This window comes from Amphibalanus amphitrite, unplaced genomic scaffold (genome assembly GCF_019059575.1).
Source record: "Amphibalanus amphitrite isolate SeventyFive unplaced genomic scaffold, NRLGWU_Aamphi_draft 000245F_arrow, whole genome shotgun sequence".
Classification (NCBI taxonomy): domain Eukaryota; kingdom Metazoa; phylum Arthropoda; class Thecostraca; order Balanomorpha; family Balanidae; genus Amphibalanus; species Amphibalanus amphitrite.
The window spans coordinates 695,274-718,476 of NW_024881740.1; the positions used below are offsets into that span (position 1 = coordinate 695,274).

Consider the following 23,203-nt stretch of genomic DNA (forward strand, 5'->3'; position numbering starts at 1 on the left):
GGTACTATGAGCGCAGCAACTTCAATCTTACAATTCCCACTCCAAAATACATGCGCACGAGGCGCGCTACTCACGGATCAGTGATGTACTGGACCATGGGCTGCAGGAAGTACTGCGAGTACTTGATCGAGGCGGGACTGCAGAACTCTATGACGTCATCCCAGATGCACAGCGACCACTGGCGCTCCGTCCACGCCCGCTCCGGGCCCTGGAATACGGGTCACAATGACGTCATACACAGCGACCACTGGCGCTCCGTCCACGCCCGCTCCGGGCCCTGGAATACGGGTCACAATGACGTCATACACAGCGACCACTGGCGCTCCGTCCATGCCCGCTCCGGGCCCTGAAATACGGGTAACAATGACGTCATACACAGCGACCACTGGCGCTCCGTCCACGCCCGCTCCGGACCCTGAAAAGGGTACCATTGACCAAAATGACGTCATTTCACCGAGTTGATGGACCACAGCCTAATAGAGAACGATTCAGTGCGTCTGAAAGAAGACAATCGGAAAAATATCAGTTCAGAAATATCTATCCAAGTCACTGGCCTCGTATCTTTGTACTCTGAGAAGGAACATTTTCTAAAAAGCTCCTGCCATGAGTTGAGCAACGATCGTATCATGGCACGGCAGCGAAAAATGTTAGAGCGCTGAGCGCGTATGACGTTTAGTCGTTTGCTAATTCAAGGTCAACCAGAGGTCAACCAACTAGATGCGGAGTACTCTGCCCACCATACAATGAGTTACACTACTGACCATGAGTTTGACGATATGAGTCCGATTACTGACCATGAGTTTGACGAGGTGCGGCACGATGCTGTCGAAGAGCGGGAACAGCTGGTCGCGGTAGACGGAGAACAGCGAGTGCAGGACGTCGGCGATCCTGGAAATGATGAACGTGTACTCATCGTCCTCGTCAATCAGCTCCTCCTCTACCTCCTGAGGGAGAGCGGCGGGGGACGGGCGGGTCAGACACGAGCGGCTTCGTCAGGGACGGGCTGACATTGAGGCCCGTCACTCAAATATCAAGTATCTCTTAAGTCAAATGTTGAGCATTGGCGACCAGCACTGAGTGTCGGTCGCAAATAGTTGGCCACCGCGTTGGCCAATGAAACACGAGTATCAAGCCTTCCTTAAAACGTACCTACACAGCAAAGCACGTATCCATACCGGGCCGAATGACTTAGCTGGGCCCTAGAAACTATAGCAAGACATATGCGCTTGTCAGTGTCACTGAGCGTAACAGGCCCTCTGTTTCCTTGCTGACCAGCTTTGAGGGTGCGTCAACAGGTAGAACCTTTTCGACCCATCGGGCAACACCTACACACAGACCGGACACGACTAAACTTAAGCGATACAAATCAATAACAGATGGATTGGAAACTGCAGCCATCCCGGCTGCCGGTCGACCTGTCATCGCCAGTCAGTCGCCTGAACCCACCTCGTCGTAATCCTCGTCTCTCCTCTTTTCGTCCCGCTCAGACGACTTCTCAAAGTGTTTCTCAAACTGTTCGTTGAAGATGGTGAATAGTTCGCGCATCTGTTCGTCCGTGAGACAGGGACAGTTGAGCGTCTCTATACACTGCCGATGGGAGACGAAGAACAGTCTCAAACAGGGAAACAGCCAACTGCATACCATACAGCAAATGAACAAGAAAACACCGAACCATCCGATACGCGACATTACCATACCCTCAACATTACAAAACACTTGGCCCAGCAGCGGCCATCGGTCCCCTAGTATAGCTCTGGCGCCAGCGGCCAGCAGGCGCTCTCTCACCCCAGGCTCTCACAGTCCGGCCTCTCACATTTCTGGCACTCACAGCTCAGGCTCCCACAGCCCGGCCTCTCTCAGCTCAGGCTCTCACAGTCCGGCCTCTCACAGCCCTGGCTTTGACAGTCCAAACGCTCACAGCCCAGCCTCTCGCCTCTCCTCTCACCGCTCACCTTAGCCAGCGACTGCATGTGCTCGGGGATGACGGAGACGTTCGGCTCCAGTTTGAGTGCCTGCAGCAGCTCGGGAACGATGAACGACCACATCTGCTGCACGTACTCGGTGCCTGTGGATCGGGACGGATAGGCGGGCGGGTGATGCACGGGTACTTTAAACAACTGGTGGGCGACTGATCCAGACTTGGTAGATGCTCTGCACAGGCACTGCTGGGGTCTATGTTCTGATGGTGTTCATAGGGAGCACGCCGAGAATGTGCGTATTGCAATATGAATAGAAAGAGATAAGACCGCACATCTCAGCATTCTCTACGCAGACCCTTTCCTGAATCCTCCTCAGACAAAACCTTTAAACGGCTAACCATTCAGTACCTCCTAATAATTCATATCCAAACCCTCCGCAGTCCGCACCCTCCCTCGCACCCCACCAGCCCCCGGCCTCCCCCCCCCCGCACGCACCTTTGGCGGCGCCGCTCTGCAGCAGGAAGGGCATGATCTCGGCGGCCGACACCCGCACGCCCTCGTGGAAGTAGAACTTGAGCAGCCTGGTCATCAGCTCGGCCACCTGCTGGGTGTACTCGGCAAACTCCTCGTCCAGCTCGCGGGCGTAGCACACCAGCATGGCGCACGCCGTGCTCTTGTCCTCCAGAACTGCGGCGGGGAGCGAGGGTCACAGAGCGTACCGCGGGATGGGTGCCTGAAGAGCTGCAGAGGAGAGCGAGGGTCAGAGCGTGCGGGGTGTCAGAGGGTACTGGGGGCGTTGTTCAACAGAGCTGCGGCCAGGAGGGAGGGTCATAGTGTGGCAAGGGAGATTAGAAGCGCCTACAAAACTTCGAGGGGAGGGAGCCCGGAGGACGGCGGAAGACAGAATGACCGCATGTCAAAAGAAGGATTGGAGGATATAGTAAGTGGAAGAGGGAAGAGACTGGCACTGCACTCATCTGGAATACAACTCACAGGGTGCTTTCAAGAGTTCCCTCCCTCTCCCCTCAAACACAGCCACTGAGCTCCCCCCGCCGGCTCACCGGACGTTCGGACGGCGAAGTTCTGGTTCTCGCCAAAGTTGTGCAGTTCCCACTCCTGGTCTCCGTTGAGAACCTCGCGGTCCTCGTCCGAGAGCAGCGCCCACTCGGGTTTGGCAGAGGCCATCTGCATCACCGGTCCCATCACCAGAGGCAGGTACACGGCAAACTGTTTGCCTACGGACGGACACACAGACACACCACGCGGTCAAAACCCGGCCGGCGGCTAATAGCATAGGAGAGTGGCAGTCAATGCGGTAACGATAGGACTATTCAGATAATTAACCCGGCAGTTGCTGGGGTATTTCGCCACCCACCGTTTGCTGGGGGGGGGGGGGGGGGCGTCAAACGCCCCCAGCCGATAACTCGAGAACCAATAGGCGCAGCGAAACGCACGAGGCGGCAAACGAAAGAACGCGACGAGACGATTCAGATGAGTACTTTAAAATTGAATTTTGAGGTCACAGGTCGGGTCAAGGTCAGGTCAAACACCTGAAATTGGGCTTTCAGTAGCATGGACTTCAGGACCTCGCAATGGGCGCCTCTCGTCACAAACTCTGTCAAAACGGTGCACAATCCATCATATAAGGCCTAAAGAGTGTCAGCTCCATGTAGGGGTCAGTCAAGCATAGGTCAGGGTCAAGGGCAGGTCAACCGGGTAGGCACATATCCCCGAAAATCAAAACTGATATTTGCAGCCTGTGACACATGTTTTATGGGTAATTTGGGGCGCAGAACACGATGGTTACATTCATTTTATCATATGTGTACTTGTTTGGCTCAAAAAGTTCAATTTAAGAAATGCATGTATCATGGTCGTGAGGTAGTCACGAGAAATTGCCAAGATTTAGTTCAAGATTTTGGAAAATGCGGAACGATAATCAATAATCGAAGAAAGCCATTTGAATGTTCATGGTATTGGCAGTCTAATGGCGTTTACGGCATGTCTGTATGTCTATTCTGTGATTTTATATGATTTTTTGAACATATGCCGTTTTTGGTCGAAAACTCAGAAATCATGACGTCACTAAAACCTCGATATCTCAAAAAATTTCGGACCGATTTTTTTGAAACTTTGTCACAATAAACTTCAATCAATTCCCTACAGGTACCCAAAAATTGGCGCGCCGCAGTTTTTATGCTATGGCCCGGCGAAAAAAGTGGGGGCGTTAAACGCCCCCCGCCCAGCAACTCGCGGGTTAATGGAGCCCCGCTGGTGCTTTTATATACACACCACACTCGTATACATCCACCTCGACCCAGTTATCACCACCCGGCCTTAGCTGCTCCCTATAACACCCCTCCCAACTGAGCTAGTTTCGACTAGATACCGGGCTCAATCATCAGTCATATGACAACTCGCGCAGTGCCGACGGCTTACGCTTCCCCCCCGAGCCGATCGGCTACCCCTCTGGAACCAGAAGGAACAAACATCTGCTCCCCTGCCCCCTCTCCAGACCGGTGCGTCGCGCCGCCACTCACCCATGATGGTGCACATACGAGCCCAGGCGGAGACCAGGTAGGGCACCTGGGGGTCGTCGGTGGCGAACTCCTCTCCACTGGTCTGCGCCTTGAGCAGCAGGTCCATCACACTGGCCGCGTCCGGAAGGAACTGGCGGCAACGCAGAGCAAACGTCAGCGTACTGGTCACAGAACGATACAAAACACACACACATCATCGGCTACAAACTGCCGGCTGCATACGGCGGGCAGATCCAGCCACAAACCATTTACATCCCACTAAAAATGATATTGTTAGTTCAGCTGCCGGTCACTCAGTGGTCCGCATAACTATAACGCCCGAACAAACCGACAGTTCCTCCGCACTCGACTCCGTGCTCACACGCAGCCCCTAGCGCCCCCATCGTTCCGTACCTTTTCTTTTCCGACGGCCAGGCCGATGAGACTGACGCACTCGATAGCCTTCCCCCGCAGCAGGCGCAGCTCCTGAGTGGTGGCGTTCTCAATGATGTACTTCAGACAGGGCATAAACCTGACGGGCGGGAGCACGGCGGTTAGTGAGTGGGAGTGACGGCGGGGCGTTAGAGGAGAGGTAAATCAACAGCCAGCCTTACAGATAAGTAGAATAAGTAAAGTGAACAGCGATCAGCGATCGGAAGGACGTAGCTGCTGGTAGAATAATAAAAAAACGAGGGATATTAGACCGTTCTTAAATTCTGAACGTGATCGACGTTCTCGACAAATTAATGCACCTATCATATAGCACACACAAATTACTCATGAGGCCGACCACGGGAGCCCGTTACCCGAAATGCACCCTCTGACCCGCCGGCCCCACCCCTGACCGGTCGTCCCATGACCCACCTGTTGTAGTAGACGAGGAACTTTTCCTCGGCGGTGCCGGCCACCGAGGCGATGGTAGTGATGACGTTCTCCAGCACCATCTTGGTGCCCTTCTCCACCAGCTGGGGGACGAGGGGGGGGGGGAGTCAGCACCACAACAGGACAACGCCGGCAACAACGTGGCGTTAATTCCCATAAATGTAACTTAACACCTAAGTAACTGGCTGATTTAGCAATTACACCATGTACGTAATGTTCAATATCGATATCCTATTGTTACATTCTTAGAAAGTACTTCCTCACTTTATGCTGGCGAACACTGCATGCTGAGAAACGGCAAAAAAAAGACGATTCCTTCAGAATTCAGGAAGCAATAGGGGAGAGTGGGGTAAGATGCCCAGGGTGGGAAAGACGCCCCACCCCCTCTAGCGGCGAAACAAAGAATCGAACCTGGAAATTAAGGTTCTTAGCGTAAAGGGGAAGCCTGCCTTGTTAACTGCACAAAAATTTGCGAAGCTCAGTTGGGCAACGGCTGGCTGATGATTGCATGTTTTTTATTTGCTACTTTCAAAAAATATGTTGGTGTCAAAACATTGTAAATATCAAAGAAGGTAGATCATTTTTGAGTCCCTTGCTATAGTCGTGATACATTAACATGCGTGTACTGTGTCCCGAACAGTTTGTTTCAGGGTGTAGTTTTATGGCCAACAAATTGTACTGATTTAATGTTGCTTCGGTACCTTGGGGTAAGATGCCCCCTGTCCTGATGGGGAAAGACGCCCCCCTAAATCCGTAGGCTGTCCTTCAAGCAGCCCGTCAAATCATTTATTACATACTTGTGATGAGAGACAAAAGCCGATCTGGGACTATTGAGAGCCCAGTACGGTCGGGTGCTCCCCATGCCGGTCTCTCGGCACACACAGCGACCTTTTGGGCGGCATCTGACTCTGAGAGCCCTCACGACGGCCTCTGTGGGCCCCATTATTGGCTCCAGGGCCCCTCACAACATCCTTTGAGGGCTCTCACGTTGGCTCCATGGGCCGCGCTGGCATCTGAGGTCCCCACGATGGGCTCGAGGGCCCTCAAGCATCATGAAGACCTATAAGGACCCCACAGTGGTCTCCGAACGCCACCACGGAGGCTTGTTTGGCCGCGCTGGACTATGATGGTCTTAACGATGACCTCTGAAGCCCCTTACAACTACTTTTGAGGGCCCTTACGATGACGTTTGGTGTCTACTGCAGTCTCGAAGGGACTACTGATTCGTTCAGGCGATTCACGTGCCCATTTATGCCACTTATAGTGCAGGGGGCATCTTCCCCAACGCCAGGGGGCGTCTTTCCCACCCTGTGGGGTAAGATGCCCCCTTTCACTTCTTCAGGAAAATGCTTAATAGCAAAAAAAGTTATCATATTTCAGGCACGAAAGTGTCATATTTTTAGAGAAAAATGATGTCGGCTTCCGTTGAAACTCCAACTTTTTGCTTTCCGATCGTTATTTTCGAATAATATAAGACATAGTAAAACCCTGGGCGTCTTTCCCCACTCTCCCCTACATGGCACATAGCTCACAAAGGAAAAACACAAAGCCTCACCTCCTTCAGTTTCGCTTGCATAATTCGTTCAAGAATGGGGAAAATAGCATCTAAGTAGGTAATGAGGATGGCCTTTGGACACTTGCCACTGAAGTTGATGAGCGCCAGTGCTGCAACAGACAAAAAAAAATCATGAAAAGCTACACTTAACAGTTGAACGATGACTTAAGTGTGAAAGAACTCCGTAGAGCCATGCCACACTCTGTAATTACCATAACAATAATTACCATAATAGTAGCTACCTCATAGACCCATTACACACTGGCGGCGATGATATTGTGCATTGTGGGGACTCGGGGACCCGACAGGAGCCAGCTGCCGCTCTCCTCCCAGCCAGGTGGACGCACGTGTCGTGTCACCGTCTGTCCTGGCGCTGTCCCCACTGCACGACCGGGCGGTGTTTATATAAACACGCCGCCGCATTCGCCATAAATTACGGCAGAAGATTGACGGCGACCTCACGCAGCTTTTCAGGGAACCGGCACTGGGTGCACTGGACCGAACTAACTATAGAACAAGAAGTCTGACGCATCTCGGCTTACCGAATTAATAACAAAAGTTTTGGGTAATCTGTACTAAACGGACTCTAAAATGCTACCGACAGCGTCCCAGTTCTTCTCCATTCCAGCTTTATATCTCAGCATCAGACTCAATATCCACACACTTGACTCTGCGGTTCTGGGACACCAGGCGACTCACCGGCCTGGGCCTGGACGCGCGGGTTACTCGAGTCCTCGAGGGCGCAGAGCAGTCCCGGCACCACCTGGGCGTGGAATTTGCGCTGGAACGCCGGGCCGAAGTCTTCTGACATCTGGCCTAGGCAGGTGCAGGCCGCGTGCCGTACGCGGGGGTGCTGAAACAGGCGGAGCAGAGGGAGTCAGGGGTAAGAGAGAGTGCGAGGGTGCTGACACCGACAGACGGGAAGTCGGAGAATGGGTGGGGGTGAAGAGAACGAGCTGGTAGGTGGAGTGTCCAGCATCGGCCGAGTAAATCTCTGTCGTCAATCGTGTCAGTCTGTTTATGCTTTGTTTGACCTTTCAATTTTCCATTTATGTTTCCGGGATTGCTTGTATGTGCCTAGATCGGACTATTTGAAACTATGTAATGCATGACATGTATAACAGCTATTTAAGGGTGTTTTGACAAATAAACCCGACATCCAACCGTGCCACAATATTCAATGACCTTCGCTCACCGACTACTCAAAGGATATGAAACCCACTGTTCTATCAGTGGTCTCTGCACGCCGTCGACAGCACAGCGGGCAGCTACTAGCGATCGCGCTGCCCAGACTGCCGGCTCTGTTCTCCCCCTTTCAGCCCCTCTACTGACCACGTCCTTGAGGAAGTTGACCACGCCAGAAATGATGGGAGGCAGCAGAGGCTCCATCTGCTTCCGACAGCCCTCGCCGATGGTGGAGACGGCCGACAGCGCCGCGTGCCTGGCGACACGGCGGGGAGGCGAGTTACCAGAGGGAAACAGTGCACGACAGAGCCGCGTGTCTGACGAGACATGGGGGGGGGGGGAGGACGCAAGTTAACACAGAGGGGAGCAGTGACCACACGGCAGACAGAGCCGCGTGCCTGACGAACAGCGGGAGACGCGTCCTCTGAGAGACGTCAACGAGAGTGGGCACTGGGCAGTATGCCCCAACAGCATAATAAGGAAAAGGGGAAACGACGCTCACGACGTAACCAACAGAAAAAGTGCAGATTTCGCATAAAGAGGAGCGGCAACACTGGCGTAAATCGAGAGGCAGCAGATCCGAATCCAGCTTTTAAGTTGGTCCACCTTCACTTGTCGACAGTCAGCCAATACAAAAACACTGATAGACCGTTTAGTGCAGGGTATCACGCTCATTATCTGAGCATCCCCCCCCCCCCCACACACACCGGTTCATTCCCATTTCTGCTCGTTCACCCAGACACATACGTGCACGGGCAGCGGTCCACCCACCTGTGTTTCCAGTCGGCAGAGACGAGTAGCTGCTGGACGTTGCTCAGGATCAGGTTTGTCATCACCTTGCCGCCCAGGCCGAACGCCAGCCGGTCCAGATCCGACTCGGCCACGATATAGTTACTGAAACAAAGTCAGAGATGGGATGTCATGATTCGCTCACGGTGCACGGGTATGTTCGACGGTTGGCATATTGCTGGCGAACGATGTATATTGTATAATGTATATGGCTTACCTCAAATCGTTTATTGAAGGCACGAAATGGCATTAGACAACGAGAATGGGAGACGTTTCGCCTCACTGAAAATTCCACTGACGCATACAAGGCCCTATATACCGGGAGTTTGCGGGGCGCATATACGTCCCGCAAACTCACACAGCTCCTCTAAATCTCGTGCGCTCTACGGAAACCGTAGCAGCGTTCCGGAATGCTGCTAGTGGATAATACGCCAATGACTTATGACTCCTGGGTACACATATCTAGTTACACTAACAGATTGCATAACGGCATCATTGGTTGAAAACCAGACTCGATATATATATATAAGAGACCCATTAAGACATCACTCCATTTGCTGAGTTGTCTCTGTCGTTTTTATATTGTTGTCCTGTTGTTTCTATGGTTCGACTTTTTATTGGGGTATTGACTAATCGCAGATAAGACTCCTATTTTCAGATTAGTATCTCACACAAATAATTGAGTAAATAAGCCTTGAAAAGATGATCGGCAGAGCAGCCCCAGTCTCACGCCCGTATTGTGTGGCGCCATCCATGAGAAGTCATGGGCAGCGTTGATCCTGGCAGCCGTCCCAGCACAACTCGCTGGGAATGTTATCACTCAGCTATCACAGGCGGGGCGGCCACCTGTGCCCAGCCGGGGCGGGGGCGGGGGCGGGGGCGGGGGCGGGGGCGGCGGACCGTATCGCCGACCCCGTCCCCCGCTATCGCCGCTATCGTCACCCGGTATCAGGTCCCGGGCGCGGCGGGGGCGATTCTACAGGGACATAAGTGGTCGGCAGGCGCACATTTTCTAACATTTCCGGTTGAGATAGGCATCATACGCAGCCAACAAACGTCAGGGATGATTACTCCGCCATTGGTGACAGGTCAGCCATCCAGTTCCAGTAAGCACATCCACTCCGCTCCTATCCCCACCACCCAGTACCATACCAGCCGGCCGCCAGTCCCCGCAGCACCAGCCACGCTCTCGCCTCTCAGTTGCCCGGCAATATCAGTCACCCCCGCAGATTTGTCCCGCCATGTGTATCTCCCACCCTCCCACTGCCACGATTAGTGATCTATCTCCAACCCGGAGCGGTGATCAGTTCCGGAGATTTCCGCCACTCCCCGAACCCTTCTGGCGATCAGTGACATCAAGGTGACGTAGCCGTGACGTCACATGGATGCCCCGGGCACCGCGAAAAGCTCGCAGTGCCAATGATTCTCGGCGACACCGACTGTCCCGGGTGTAATAGATCACCGACAGAGTGACAGAGTCCACTTCTCGGTAGCGGGCGGGTCAGAAACCACTCAATATGCACCCCCGTCGCAATCACCGCTGTCGTGCCTATGATGTCATCCGATCCAGACGCCCCTGATGTCGAGTGGCACCCTGAGAATGCAACACTCCGCGGGTCACATACAGCCAGCGGCGGCGCCAGGGTTAGGCCACGGTGTACAGATGACGAGTTTGTTTGTCTTGCGAGTCCATAATTACGCATCCGTCCAACGTTCCCAGTCGTCACGGCGCCGTATCGAAGAGAACACGTCACCGCCCTGCTCGCCCCGGTCCGGCCCATGTAGCCGGCCCAGCAGAGCATGCAGAGCAGGCCCAACATGGTCACCGATCAGCCATGAATAAGCCATGCGTCTAGGGAGCGCAGCGGCACGGACGGTTTGCGAACTGAAGGGCAACGGGAGAGAATGACAGCGTGCGGGTTACCGACACAGTACGACAGCCACCAGAAAATGACACATGACAGAGGGCAAGTAAACGGCACAGACAGCCATCGGTGGCTTTGTCAAATGGACGAACTGAGCGCACACTCACAGGGTGGAGTATTGAGCGAAATATCAACATTAGGCGGAGCCAGGTGAGGGTCGCAGAAGCGCCGTCAGACCAGGGAATGTGTAGAGAGATGATCGTGGCAGGAAAACACGCCATTACCCGCCGATACGACACAAATCGGCGAAATGGTACCTTCGTCAAACACGGTCGTTCGTAGTTCATACGAGAGGACTTGAATAAGTTTTGGACAGTAGCTCATCGAACTATGGTATTGGTGACTTATCTACTTCAGCATTCTGATAAGGAACATGAACAATGGACAATGAGCCACTGGCTGTTGAGTGTTGAGCCCAATTAGCGGTGGTAATCATCACCACCGCTTGAGCTCAACATGTGGTGTGTGGTGATTTGGTGTGTTTGCAGAGGTCTGCTGATTCGATATGATGCGCCGGGAGTCTATCACTGAATACGCGTCCGAGATTAATAATTGCACCCATACAGCAGCAGTCCTTACTGTTTACCATGGGGGTCTGATCGGTCGGCTGTTTGGGCATGGGTTATCTTGGCTGCTCCAGCTGATCATCAAAAGATCGTGCTTACTTGGAAAAAACGCACGATGTTGAAAATAACGCAATAACTTGCGTTGAGATCCCCTCGATTCGTGAAACCTTCCGCCGGTCAATCTGTTTTAGATTCACCGCCACGGTACCGGTCTTGACCTGCTGCTTTTCGAGCGGGACAAACCTGTCCTGTCGCCGTCACTTCCGTCTCCCTCCTGACCCGTCACCGTCTCTCGTCTATCACGTGACTATCCGTCTCCCCTCCCGTCACTGTTTCTCCTGTCACGTGACTCTCCCGTCACCGTCTCTCGTCTATCACGTGACTATCCGTCAGCTCCCCTCCCGTCACTGTTTCTCCTGTCACGCGACTCTCCCGCCACCGTCTATCGCCTGTCACGCGACTCTCCCGTCACTGTCTCTCTCCTATCACGTGACTCACCTGTCGCTGTATATCTCCTGTCACGCGACTCTCCCGCCACCGTCTATCGCCTGTCACGCGACTCTCCCGCCACCGTCTATCGCCTGTCACGTGACTCACCTGTCACCGTCTCTCTCCTATCACGTGACTCACCTGTCACCGCCTCCCTCCTGTCACGTGACTCTCCCGTCACTGTCTATCGCCTACCACGTGACTGACCTATCTCTCGCTCGCCTATCACGTGACTCACCTGTCACCGTCTCTCTCCTGCCACGTGACTCACCTGTCACCGTCTCTCTCCTGCCACGTGACTCTCCCGTCACTATCCCTCCCCTATCACGTGACTCACCTGTCACCGTCTATCGCCTACCACGTGACTCACCTGTCACCGTCTCTCTCCTATCACGTGACTCACCTGTCGCTGTCATCGTCGGCGCTGTCGTCGTTGGTGGCCCAATCGTCGTCTTCCTCGATCTCTGACATCATCTTCAGCATCTCGGGCACCAACAGCTGCGGCGGAATGAAGGACCTTCAAGACGCGACTCACGGCCCACAGTCAACCACCCCTGACACTAGTGGATTAATAAAGGGACTACATAGCATCTGACGACGACGTTACACAGCTGGATACCAATGCCAAAGTCCTGGTCTGTCCGTGCCGGGTAGTCCGTTGAGCCAGGTCTACGTGTTAGCCCGTCCACACGTATGTACCTATGCCAGGCAGGCAAGATGGGGCAGTACGCAGCACATTGTATCGAGTGACATTCTACACATATTGACTGCAATGGCCTGAGATCGTGAAAACAAACGTGAAACGAGCTCTCACGTGGGGTTCAGGGTTTCCGCCCGCTGCTATATAAAGCGCAGACGCAGGTACGTTATAGGGGAGGGAAGTGATTTGGTCCACCAATAGTGTACACGGATCTGTAGCGCAGCAAATATACATACATACTCAAGAAGGCGATACTAGGATGATACAGCTAAACAAACACTACATGACATTTTTGTCTAGCGGCTCGCTGGTCGCTGATGTTGCAAGGTTGATTTGCAAATCATTAATAAACAAAAACGACGAAGAACGGGACATGAGTGATGCACCATTCTGCACACAATATGCTTATCAGCGACACGTCAAGCCGACAGAAAAACGAAACCAAACAAATGACGCTTATAATAGCTACCAAAGGCAGCTATTAATGCGACAAGGAACGACAAAGCTCGCGTAACATTAGAATTGCAGACACAAATACAACTACTCTAAACTGATATTTCACCACTGCGTATCATTCACATCTCGTTACGTATCAGGTGTCTTGTCTAAGAACGGGAGGTTTCAGTCACAGGGAAAGTCACGGCAGTCTCTCCCACCGGGAGCTCACGGTCACAGCAGACAGCAGTCTCCGACAGGGAGGTCACAGTCACGGGAGTCACAGGAGACTCTCTCACCGGGAGGTCACAGGGGACGGCAAGGCAGTCTCTCTGACCGGGAGGTTTCAGTCACAGGGAGAGTCACGACAGCCTCTCTCACCGGGAGGTATCCGGCGCAGTGTTTGCGGAACATGGCGGACGCCTCCTCGGCCAGTGTGACGATGATCTCCATTCCGAGCTGGCGCCAGTCATCCTCCTGGTTCGGGTCGCTCATCAGCTGTCGGCAGGACACCGAGAGGTCAGAGCAACAGAACAGCAGGTCAGGCAGCCCATACGGGCACGTCAGACCTTGATACGGAAAGTATTCTCCGTAAAAAAAAAAACTAGGGGAAGGAGTTGGTTCGCGGTTTATCTGCACTGCGGGTGGATAGCTGACGATAACAAACGGAACGATTGGCGCATTTAGCAGGTTTCTGTTGCAGTTCGAACAACGACTCCTAGCGTATCGATGCACAATTTGCCATTATCCCGTATTCATGAGAACGAGGAGAGGTCTCCAGGAATCACAATCAGTGTAGCTTTGATTATTTCACCAAACACAGCCATCTCGTGTTTGAACGCCACATCACCGTGTCATCCACGATAAAAAGACTGATAGCACGCCAACGGGGGTGGAGCGCAGCCCCTTCAAACAGTGCCGCGGCGACCGACGGGAAAACACCGGGGAGACACGGGTCGGCGGACGGCCAGCCGGTGTGACACACCGCATTCTGACCCGTCACCAGTCTCAATCGGCGCGCTGGGAACCCCGGGGACGCCAGTCGGATCGTCTGACATCTCCAAACACCCATGGGACAGCAAGCTCAGGAGTCATGACACACGGGCCCTATCACGGACTCCCGCAGTGGCAGCGAGGGCTATGAACGACGCAGACACATCAGGTAACTTTACAACGCAGCGAAAAAGTCGCGGTACCCATAAGACATGTGAAAAAATTAGGCTACCTGCAACGATATATTAAGTATGGATCAAGCACTTTTTTACAGCAACCAGTGTATATACAAGTGTATAACAACAACCAGTGTATATACAAGCACCCTGGGTAGTAGACTGCTATAACTGTAGGACACAAATGATACGAGAAGCATCTACTGGCCACACCGTCTATCCAGTGTCCATACAGCCGAAAACAGCGAATACTTTATCGCAAGTGAAATAGCAGGTCCTTACAAGGCGTTCAGATGAGATAGGTCCGGAAAGTTGAACTTCCAGCATGATGCAAAATAGGCGCCCGAGTGGATGTCACGTAAACATTTCCTCATTAGGAATGCATCAACAACGTCCGCTGACCGCTTACCAATACTGCTTACATTACCAGAAGCGGGACGCGGCACATACATCCGCGCGAAGTACGAGCTGGAGACGGCCGGCCATGACCGACCAAAGCCGATCACCCACTGGTCCTACTCGTATTTGGGTCATCGTTAAGATCGAGTCCGTTCCTACTTACAATGATGATGATAATGCACCACTATGTCGAATTCGCAGAACAAATGGCGTTACTAATGGAAAACAATGAAAAATATATATTCCGAGCTAAGCCAACCTGTTCCAACCCCACTCAACCTGTACTGCTAGTGGTAGCATAGGTCGTTGAAGAAAGCGGTGAACTACCACCTTCTCCACTAATACCTAGCCACCCCACCCACCCCGCACCCTATCCTGTCCCACCAGTCACCGAGATACCGCCCGGCAGTGAGACAGGAACTGCTATCCCCGGTCCCGGCCGCGAACTGACCTTCATACACAGCTGCATGATGGCGTCCAGCTGCGGCCGAAGCAGCTTGGGCGCCATCTCGGCGAGTGTGATGGTGGTCTGTAGCAGCACATTGTCCTCACCCTTGGCGATACTCTCCTGAAGAACCTGTGCACGGGCAGCGGCCGCGGTCACTGGTCAGTCACGTGGCTGGGCAACGGTCAGTCTATCAGTCAGTCAGTCACAATCGGTGGTGAAAGTTAAATCATATGGGTGATCAACGGGTAGTCACGTGGATGGGCAAACGGTCAGTCACAATCGGGAACAGTCACAGTCAGACACCAGTCACTGATATGGTGGTTGCTTGGCCAGTCACTTGATAGGTGGGTCAATCGTGAGTCATAGAGCATTATCAGGTCATATTCACGGTCAAAGCAAAACTAATGCGGCTCATCACGCCGTAATATGTTAGTCGCTGAACGGCGTGGAGATATTGATGGCAGTTAAGATAAGTTGGCGAGCCAACAAGCAGAAACAGAAACACAGAAATGCAGACAGACAGACAGACAAAGATCCGCAGTAAGACACACATGCCCGGTAACTCGCCCCGAGTCGGCCGGTGCTTTGCGGGCAGCCATTCCGGTGTCAGTAGCGTTCGACGTGTTACGACTGACCCATCATCGGCAGTTAGCACGTCGGCTCCCGCAGACTGTTTGCCGTAAGGGCGCCGGCCCCGTTCCCATGGGCGGTGACCGAGACTTTCACACGGGAATCAGACGGGTCTGGTGCGGTCACAGATGAACCACGCGCCGTCCGAACGATCCAAGCGATCCGGCGGCTGTTGTGTGCGCACTGGTACTAGTTATGTAGTTCCGTACACGATAAGGCACAAACCCCTAGAGTTTCCTTTTACCACAGACACCGATCCCTCTCTCCCTATCCAAAAGACAAGACCTCTCTCCACTCTGCCGACATCTCTCTCCCCCTCCCCCCTCTCTCTCTCTCGCTCTCTATTTCCTCCCTCACGGACACCAACCCCCTCTGCCCGTGACACAGACCCCCTCTGCCCGTGACACAGACCTGGACCATGGGCGGCAGCAGCTCCGAGAAGGTGCGCTGGATGTCTTTGTAGTTCTCCTTCACATCTGGCTTATCGGTCGACAGCTCAGCATTATCCACGATGAACTGGGCGGTGGCCTTGTACGCCAAGAAGCGGCACTGGAGTCGGTGCGAGACGGGGGCAGCGGTCAGCGGTAGGAGGTCAGGGGGTGTGAGAAAACTACCAACGTGCCATCGGTTCACTGAGAGGGCTCGCTATCTCAGACTTGTTAGGACGATCAACGCAAGTAACAAATGTTTGTGATGTATAGTCTCTCTTGAAAGTATCGCGACTCTGAGGGAAGGCGCCACCTGTCCCAGCCGCGGTTGAGCGGAAAGGTTTGAGAGCCGCTGGTAGCACTGACCGAAGTCTGACACGCGGAGGCAGCCGGCGTGGCGGGGCGAGGGGAGTGGTTGCGGATTGCGGAGGGATAGGGGGAGGTGGCAGTCGCCATCCGGTAACTTGTGATGGCAGCTAAGCATGTGGTCAACGGAAGCCACCCTGCTCGCAGAGTATTTGTTGAGATTTGTTTCATTGCAAAGTTAGCAATTTGGCTCGTCATCGGCACGACTGTCACATTTTTTTTTTGGGGGGGGGGGGAAATCCGGAAACTCGTGCCCATATACCCAAAAAATCATCAGTTGCACCCGCTAACAGAATGCATCCGTGCTTGCACATGCACTCGTAAGCGGATTCAAAAACAAGAATTATCTTTCTAGCCAGTTCGCCAATTCGCTGTCTAGCCATATAGTCCTGCATTTGAAGTTCTCTCTTTTTAATGAGCCGGTTAGTGAACGGCGACAAAAAAGAAAAGAAACGCTGTTCAGCCATGTTCTTTTTTAAAAACTCATTTGATGCCAGGCTCCCCCCCCCCCCGCATGACCTGTTTACGTCATTCAGAAGGCCTCATCACAGCAAGGGTTATGACGGAACTTCGCTTCGTTGTGATTTTACGCGTCACGCACACTGAGTGATTGGCGCCCAGTAAGGCACACCCTTGGGCACACCAATGATTTGTTGTTTGTTAATTGGGGCTTTAGGGCGCGCCGACTACTTAGGTCATTTTGCGCCCATAACGTCGTTTTAATAAAACAAGTGTGTCAAAAGAGAGAACCTTCTAGATACGAAGACTAAAAAGTAAAAGACTCGATATAAAACAGCAAGGTAAGATAAAGCAGCGCAAGAGTGTCGTCCTAGACAACTGACTAGATGTAAGGACTAGAGAGGACTAGTTGGATTTAATGTCAGGTCGAGTAAATCACTTGGAAGTTGATCGAACGGATAAAGGAGAAAATGTTGCCGGATAAAACCCAGGGTGAGCCGTCACCCAGAAGGTGGCGGAAAGTGGTATCCGGAGCGATGCGCCCGAGATAGCGTGTCCGGTTCGGTTCAGCGAGAGGACAAGATAAAAGCACGTGAGAGACAGTGAGAGGCACGGCACACCGACTGCATGTGGGTTGTTCCTCTCCACGGAGGAGATAGCCATGAGTCGCGTACGTATGACCAATACGTAATCTGCAGAGGGCCACTTCCTGGTGCCTGTTGCTTTGGAAGCAAGACTGCCAGGGCTCCAAGGTAGGCTTTACGCTCCGCAGCTTCCCAGATCCTTGGAGATGCCACTCTGCCTGCCAGCTTGACATCGTGAAGGTTTGGATGGCTGGGTAAAAATCACGAGCCGGCAGGGGCAAACGCCGAAGGCATGGAGCCGCGGCCGCGCGTCTCGCGGCCGCGTCGGCGAGCTCATTGCCAGTTATACCCACATGGCTTGGAATCCAGCAAAACTTAATAGTTTTGCCTGACTGCTCCACCGACGTGAGCCGAGATAAAATGTCTTGGACTATCGGATTGTCTGGGTTAAACCTCCGTATAGCCAGCAGGCTGCTGAGAGAATCCGATAAAATGAGGTAAGACAAGTTGTCAGACACCTCGATAAAACACAACGCCTTCTCGATTGCAACGAGCTCGGATGAGAAAACGGAGGCAGAGGAAGGCAATGAAAAAGTGCGCGTGTCGCGACCAGCCACGAAAGCGCAGCCGACGCCGTCCTCCGTTTTCGAGCCGTCTGTAAACACCGAGATAAAACCGTCGTATGACGCAATGTGTTCCAATGTCCGTGCTCGTTGCACACATGGCGGCAGGTCGTCCTTCTTGACCTCAGAGAGCGTGAGGTCTACTTGCGCTGGAGCGTATTTCCATGGCGGAGAGGGCGTACCCCACGTACGTCGCACTTCACGGAACTCTATGTTGACTGTAGAAAAGAGCTCTTTTATGCGCAATCCGAAGGAGACCGATTGTCGCACTCTGTCAAGACGATTAAAATCAGGAGAAAAGACGTACGGATACGTCGGATGTCCTGGGAACTGGCGGAGTTTCAGTGCATACCTCATCCCCAGCATCTGACGGCGGAGAGATAGTGGCGGTTCGTGTGCCTCGGCGAGGAGGCTGCTCTTGGGCGACGTGCGGAATGCACCTGTGGCAACACGTAGCGCCGCGTGGTGCACGGAGTCAAGAGCCTTTTTACTGGATTCGCTGGCAGAGTCGTAAACAAAGCATGCGTAATCCAGTTTCGATCGGACGATCGACCGATATAAAAGAAGGAGCGTCCTGCGGTCCGCGCCATAAGATGTGCGGGCGACACATTTTAAAACGTTCAGGGATTTAAAACATCGTTCCCGAAGCGTTCTAAAATGTTCTCTATACGTCAAACGACTGTCAAAAAATATCCCAAGAAACTTCGCCACCGGCCGAGTAGGAATCACCTGTCCACGGAGCTTGATTCCCAAGGCTAAGTCGTCGCAGCGGCGGCGGCAAAAGTGCATAGCGACGGTCTTCGTTGTTGAAAAACGAAGGCCGTTGTCGTCGCTCCACCTCTCTAGACGGGTTACAGCGAGCTGCAACTGTCTGGCAACGTGACGGGCGGTCGTGGCAGAAAACCAGATCGCGAAATCATCGACAAATAGCGATCTGCCGATGGATGGTGCAAGTTTGTCGCCAATATCATTGATCGCCACAGCGAACAGCGCCACACTGAGAACTCCGCCTTGGGGAACTCCGTTCTCTTGCGTAAAACTGCTCGAAAGACAACTGCCAACTCGGACTTTGAACCGACGACCCGATAAAAAGTTCTTGATAAAGAGGCCCATCCGGCCGCGTATGCCGTACTTGTGTACTTTGGAAAGTATTCTGTGTCGTAACACTGTATCATAGGCCGCCTCAATATCAAAGAACAATGCTCCAAGGTGCTTCTTTGCAGTAAAACAGGTGCGTATCTCGGTGTCGAGGGCTAAAATGTGGTCAACAGGGCTGCGGTGCTTTCTAAAACCGCACTGGGCGTTTGTAAAAACACCGTGATGTTCCAGAAACCAGCTAAGACGCACATTGACCATCTTCTCCATCAGCTTTGAAAGCGATGATGTGAGAGAGATGGGCCGATAGTGGAGAGGGTCATGTCCCGACTTGCCAGCCTTCAAGATAGGAATGATAGTGGCTTCCCGCCAGGTCTCAGGGAAAGTGCCAGTCTCCCACAGCGAAGTGAAAGTTGCTAGCAGCGCCTCGAGGGCAACTGCCGGGAGATGACGGAGCATGTCGTTGTGGACAGCATCCGGACCTTCTGAGACGCTGCGCAACGAGCTGATGGCAGACGTGAGCTCAGCCATAGAGAAAGGCTCGTTGTACACCAAATTTTCAGCTGTGCTGAAGTCCACGGCGGCTGGTGCAGGTCGTGAGGACGGCTCTCCTCGGCAGCGCTGATAGAGTGCACGGCCTATCGTCTCTGCGACGTCTAAAGGATGGGATATGTCCGTGTTGTTCACTCTTAAAACCGAAAGCGGAACAGAGCTGAACCGGCCTTCAATGCGCTTCATGCGTGCCCATATCTGGGTCGTAGGAGTAAAACGGTTTAAGGAATTCACGTACGTGCGCCATGAAACAGCCTTTGCCTCTTTTAAAACGCGACGGGCAAAAGCCCGCGCTTTCTTAAAAGCGATGAGGTTCTCAGTAGTACTACTCCGGTCAAACTTTCTAAAAGCGCGCTTCCTGGCACGAATCGCATCTCCGCATTCCTTGGTCCAACACGGGACCGGAGGACGACGAGGCTGACTCGACGTCTTGGGTATGCATCCGTTTGCGGAGTCAATGAGTAAAGATGTAAAATCATCTGTAGACATCACAGAGGCGTCGGCTCTGGATAAAACCGTGGCCTCTACGGCGGCCTGGAATTCGCCCCAGTCGGCCTTCCGAACATTCCACCTAGGTGGACGGTTGCCTGACACTGGGGACTCCTGGAGCTCCAGCCACACTGGGAAGTGGTCGCTCCCGAGTGGGTCGTCATGGACGGACCAGGTAAAAAGCTGAGCTAGCCGCGGACTAGCTAAGCTCAGGTCCAGAGCCGATGTTTGACCGGAGGGCGTGGTAAAATGGGTGCGCTTTCCTGTATTTAAAATACAGAGCGCCTCATCGCGGATAAAAGATTCTAAAATTCGACCACGAGTGCCAGTCGTGTCGCATCCCCACACCAAGCTATGCGCGTTAAAATCGCCGACTACCAGGACCGGAGGTGGAAGCTCATCGACAAGTCGATGCAGCTCAACCACCGGGAGCGCTATACCTGGTGGAAGGTATAAAGAACAAACTGTCAGCTCCCGGTGGTTGAAATCAACTCTAGCGGCTACCGCCTGCAGAGGAGTCTGCAGCGGAACCTGACGTGCGGGCACACTGTGGTGCACTGCCAAAAGTACACCTCCATGGGCAATGGTCGGGGTGTCTAAGTCTCTTCTAAAAACAGAGTAACCCTTGATGGCAAGGGTAACGTTTGGCGCTAGCTTGGTCTCCTGGAGACCTAAAACAAGGGGTGGGCGCCAACGGATAAGAGACTGTAGGTCCTGGTAGTTGGCCCGGAGGCCTCTACAGTTCCACTGTAGAATAAAAGGCGTGGTTAAAAAGGCGCAAAAAGGGCGCGTATAACATGAGGCAAAGGCGCACACAGATACCTGACTGACCACAAAAAAGGTAAAAAGCACCGAGAGAAATGCACCTGGTAAAAAAGCGCAATAGCGCGAAAAAGATAAAAGGATAAAAGAGGAAATGACTAGACTGAAAGACTAGACTAGGTCCTCTAACTCCGAGGAGGCGCTCCCCCCGTACCGGATACGGGGGTGCCCTGAGCCCTCTCGGTGAAGCCTCCCTTCAGCAGAGGCAGATCGGGCATGGCTCGGGCCCGGCTGGGGCCTTTTCGACCGGGGGGCGTCGCCCTCCGAAGGTGACCAGCTCGGGGGCGTCTGCCGCTTGGCGAGGCGCCCTGGAGCCGCGGAGGGCTGTTGCCGCCCCGACGGGGATGTCGAGGCGGCGGCCTGTGTCCTCGACACAGGCGTCTCTGGCAGCGGCGGTGGTGGCCGCCGCTGCGGAGGTGGAGGAGGCGGCGGGGGACCCATGATGGGCCGAGTCCCCGCCTGAGGTGTCTCCGGGGTGTCAGCAGCAACAGCCGCATTGGCACTCCCGGAGGCGGAGTCGGCAGACGAGGCTTCCTTAGCCTCGAGGGCCTTCTGGACGAGGCGAGCCCTCCTCGCCTCTCGTGCCTTCCTCTCCTCCTCCCCCCGCCGCAGCGCCTCCTGCACCGCCGTAGACGGTCGGGGGCGGGGCGGGGTGGGTGGCGCCTTACCCTGCGCCGGGGGGCGCCGACCACCCTGTCGGCGCTGGACGACGGTCCACTCGTCTCCACTCGCGGCTGGAGCCGGACTGGGTGGACCCCACACTGACTCCTGAGCAGCCTGCTCCGTGTCGCTCGGCGGCGCACGAGGCGCCGGGGGGTCCGCTGAGCCATCAGTGGCTACGACAGTGAGGCCGAATCGCTTGAGGAGCTGCACGAGCTGTGCAACACTCATCTGGGAGGCATCGGTTGAGTTTGTCACTCTCACCTTTTGGGCATACGAGGTCTTCGGGTGAGTTTGGTTATACACCTCCCGGGCCTCTTTAAACGACAGATTTCTGGTAGCCTTGATGGTGTTTATCTCCTTCTCTTTGACGTATGTAGGGCAGGACCTGTCATACGCGGAGTGCGGTGTCTGCCCCTCTCCGCAGTTGACGCATCGAGGGGTCTCCGAGTTGCACGTATCGTCAGTGTGGTCCTGAGAAGCGCACTTGGAGCATGTGGGTCTACCCCGGCAGTTGTCCTTCGTGTGGCCGAACCTCTGGCACCGATAGCAGCGCATGGGCGCCGGGACGTATGGGCGCACGCGGACCTTGATGTACCCCACACGGACCTCGTTCGGCATGTCGGTGGTGTCAAATGTGAGAATGATGTTATTTGTCGGGACCGTGCCTCTTCGCGTGAGGATGCGGCGGGCGGCTGTCACGCCGTACTCTGAGAGCCCGTCCGCAATGTCGTCGTCACTTACGTTCCGCAGGTCAAAACAATTGATGACTCCTCGAGAGGAGTTCTTGGAGCGGTGTGGCTCCACCGTCAGCGACAAAGAGACGAGCTTCCGACCGGAGGCACGTCCTTCGGAGTACACAAATCGAGTAGCTGATAGGGCCTTCGTCGCCTCTTCGCTGTTCCGGAACTCTACTTCAAGCGCACCGTCCCGCATGCGGTCGCAGCGGACGATACTGCCGAACCGGTCACAGCCATCCTTACGCTGGAAGGGCGACAAGGAGCTCAGCTCCCTGTCTGCGCTCCGGAAGATGAGGATCTTTGGATTTTTCGGTCTTGGATCGTTCTGCGTTCGCCCGTCGGCCGAGGCCGGCGGGCGAGAATCGGCCGAAGCCGAGGGATTGGTGAGAGAGGGGGAGGAGGGGTTGGTCAAGGTATCCATGCGAGTCTGTTGGTCTCCGCCAGCTCGGCCGCCGACGCTCCGCAACGGCGCCGCTACAAGGCCTGGGACGGCCGAGCTGACTGTACGGGACTTGGCGGCACCTTCCGAGGGGGAGAGAGAGACTCACCACCCCCCACGGTCGGATACCGCCTCCTCCCTTGACGCCTAGCCGAGTCACCGCCAGGGGCAGCGACAGATCAGTCCCACCGACGGAGGACGAGCACAAGTGCCCGAACCCCGCCGGCGACACCTCTCCGACACCACCCCCGGCGGCATCACGACTGGGAATGGCTCCTCAAGTGCGGCGCCCCACTGAGTGTCCCGCCCTTACAGAACTCAGGGCCAAAGAGGCGT

General features: G+C 54.2%; 1 protein-coding gene across 1 annotated transcript in view; it reads right to left on the reverse strand.

The window, feature by feature from the left end:
- Positions 1-23,203, reverse strand: part of LOC122386289 (importin-5-like) — a 30,760-nt gene that overhangs the window by 1,832 nt on the left and 5,725 nt on the right. The window contains exons 5-21 of the mRNA XM_043375348.1: positions 16,022-16,159; positions 14,984-15,109; positions 13,346-13,462; positions 12,233-12,327; positions 8,832-8,954; positions 8,208-8,316; positions 7,575-7,728; positions 6,876-6,985; positions 5,303-5,403; positions 4,853-4,970; positions 4,460-4,589; positions 2,981-3,154; positions 2,415-2,606; positions 1,953-2,065; positions 1,447-1,587; positions 795-944; positions 75-208 (exon numbers count right to left, since the gene is read on the reverse strand). Of these exons, the coding sequence (XP_043231283.1) occupies positions 75-208; positions 795-944; positions 1,447-1,587; positions 1,953-2,065; positions 2,415-2,606; positions 2,981-3,154; positions 4,460-4,589; positions 4,853-4,970; positions 5,303-5,403; positions 6,876-6,985; positions 7,575-7,728; positions 8,208-8,316; positions 8,832-8,954; positions 12,233-12,327; positions 13,346-13,462; positions 14,984-15,109; positions 16,022-16,159 (2,225 nt within the window). The remainder of the gene's footprint in view (positions 1-74; positions 209-794; positions 945-1,446; positions 1,588-1,952; positions 2,066-2,414; positions 2,607-2,980; positions 3,155-4,459; positions 4,590-4,852; positions 4,971-5,302; positions 5,404-6,875; positions 6,986-7,574; positions 7,729-8,207; positions 8,317-8,831; positions 8,955-12,232; positions 12,328-13,345; positions 13,463-14,983; positions 15,110-16,021; positions 16,160-23,203) is intronic.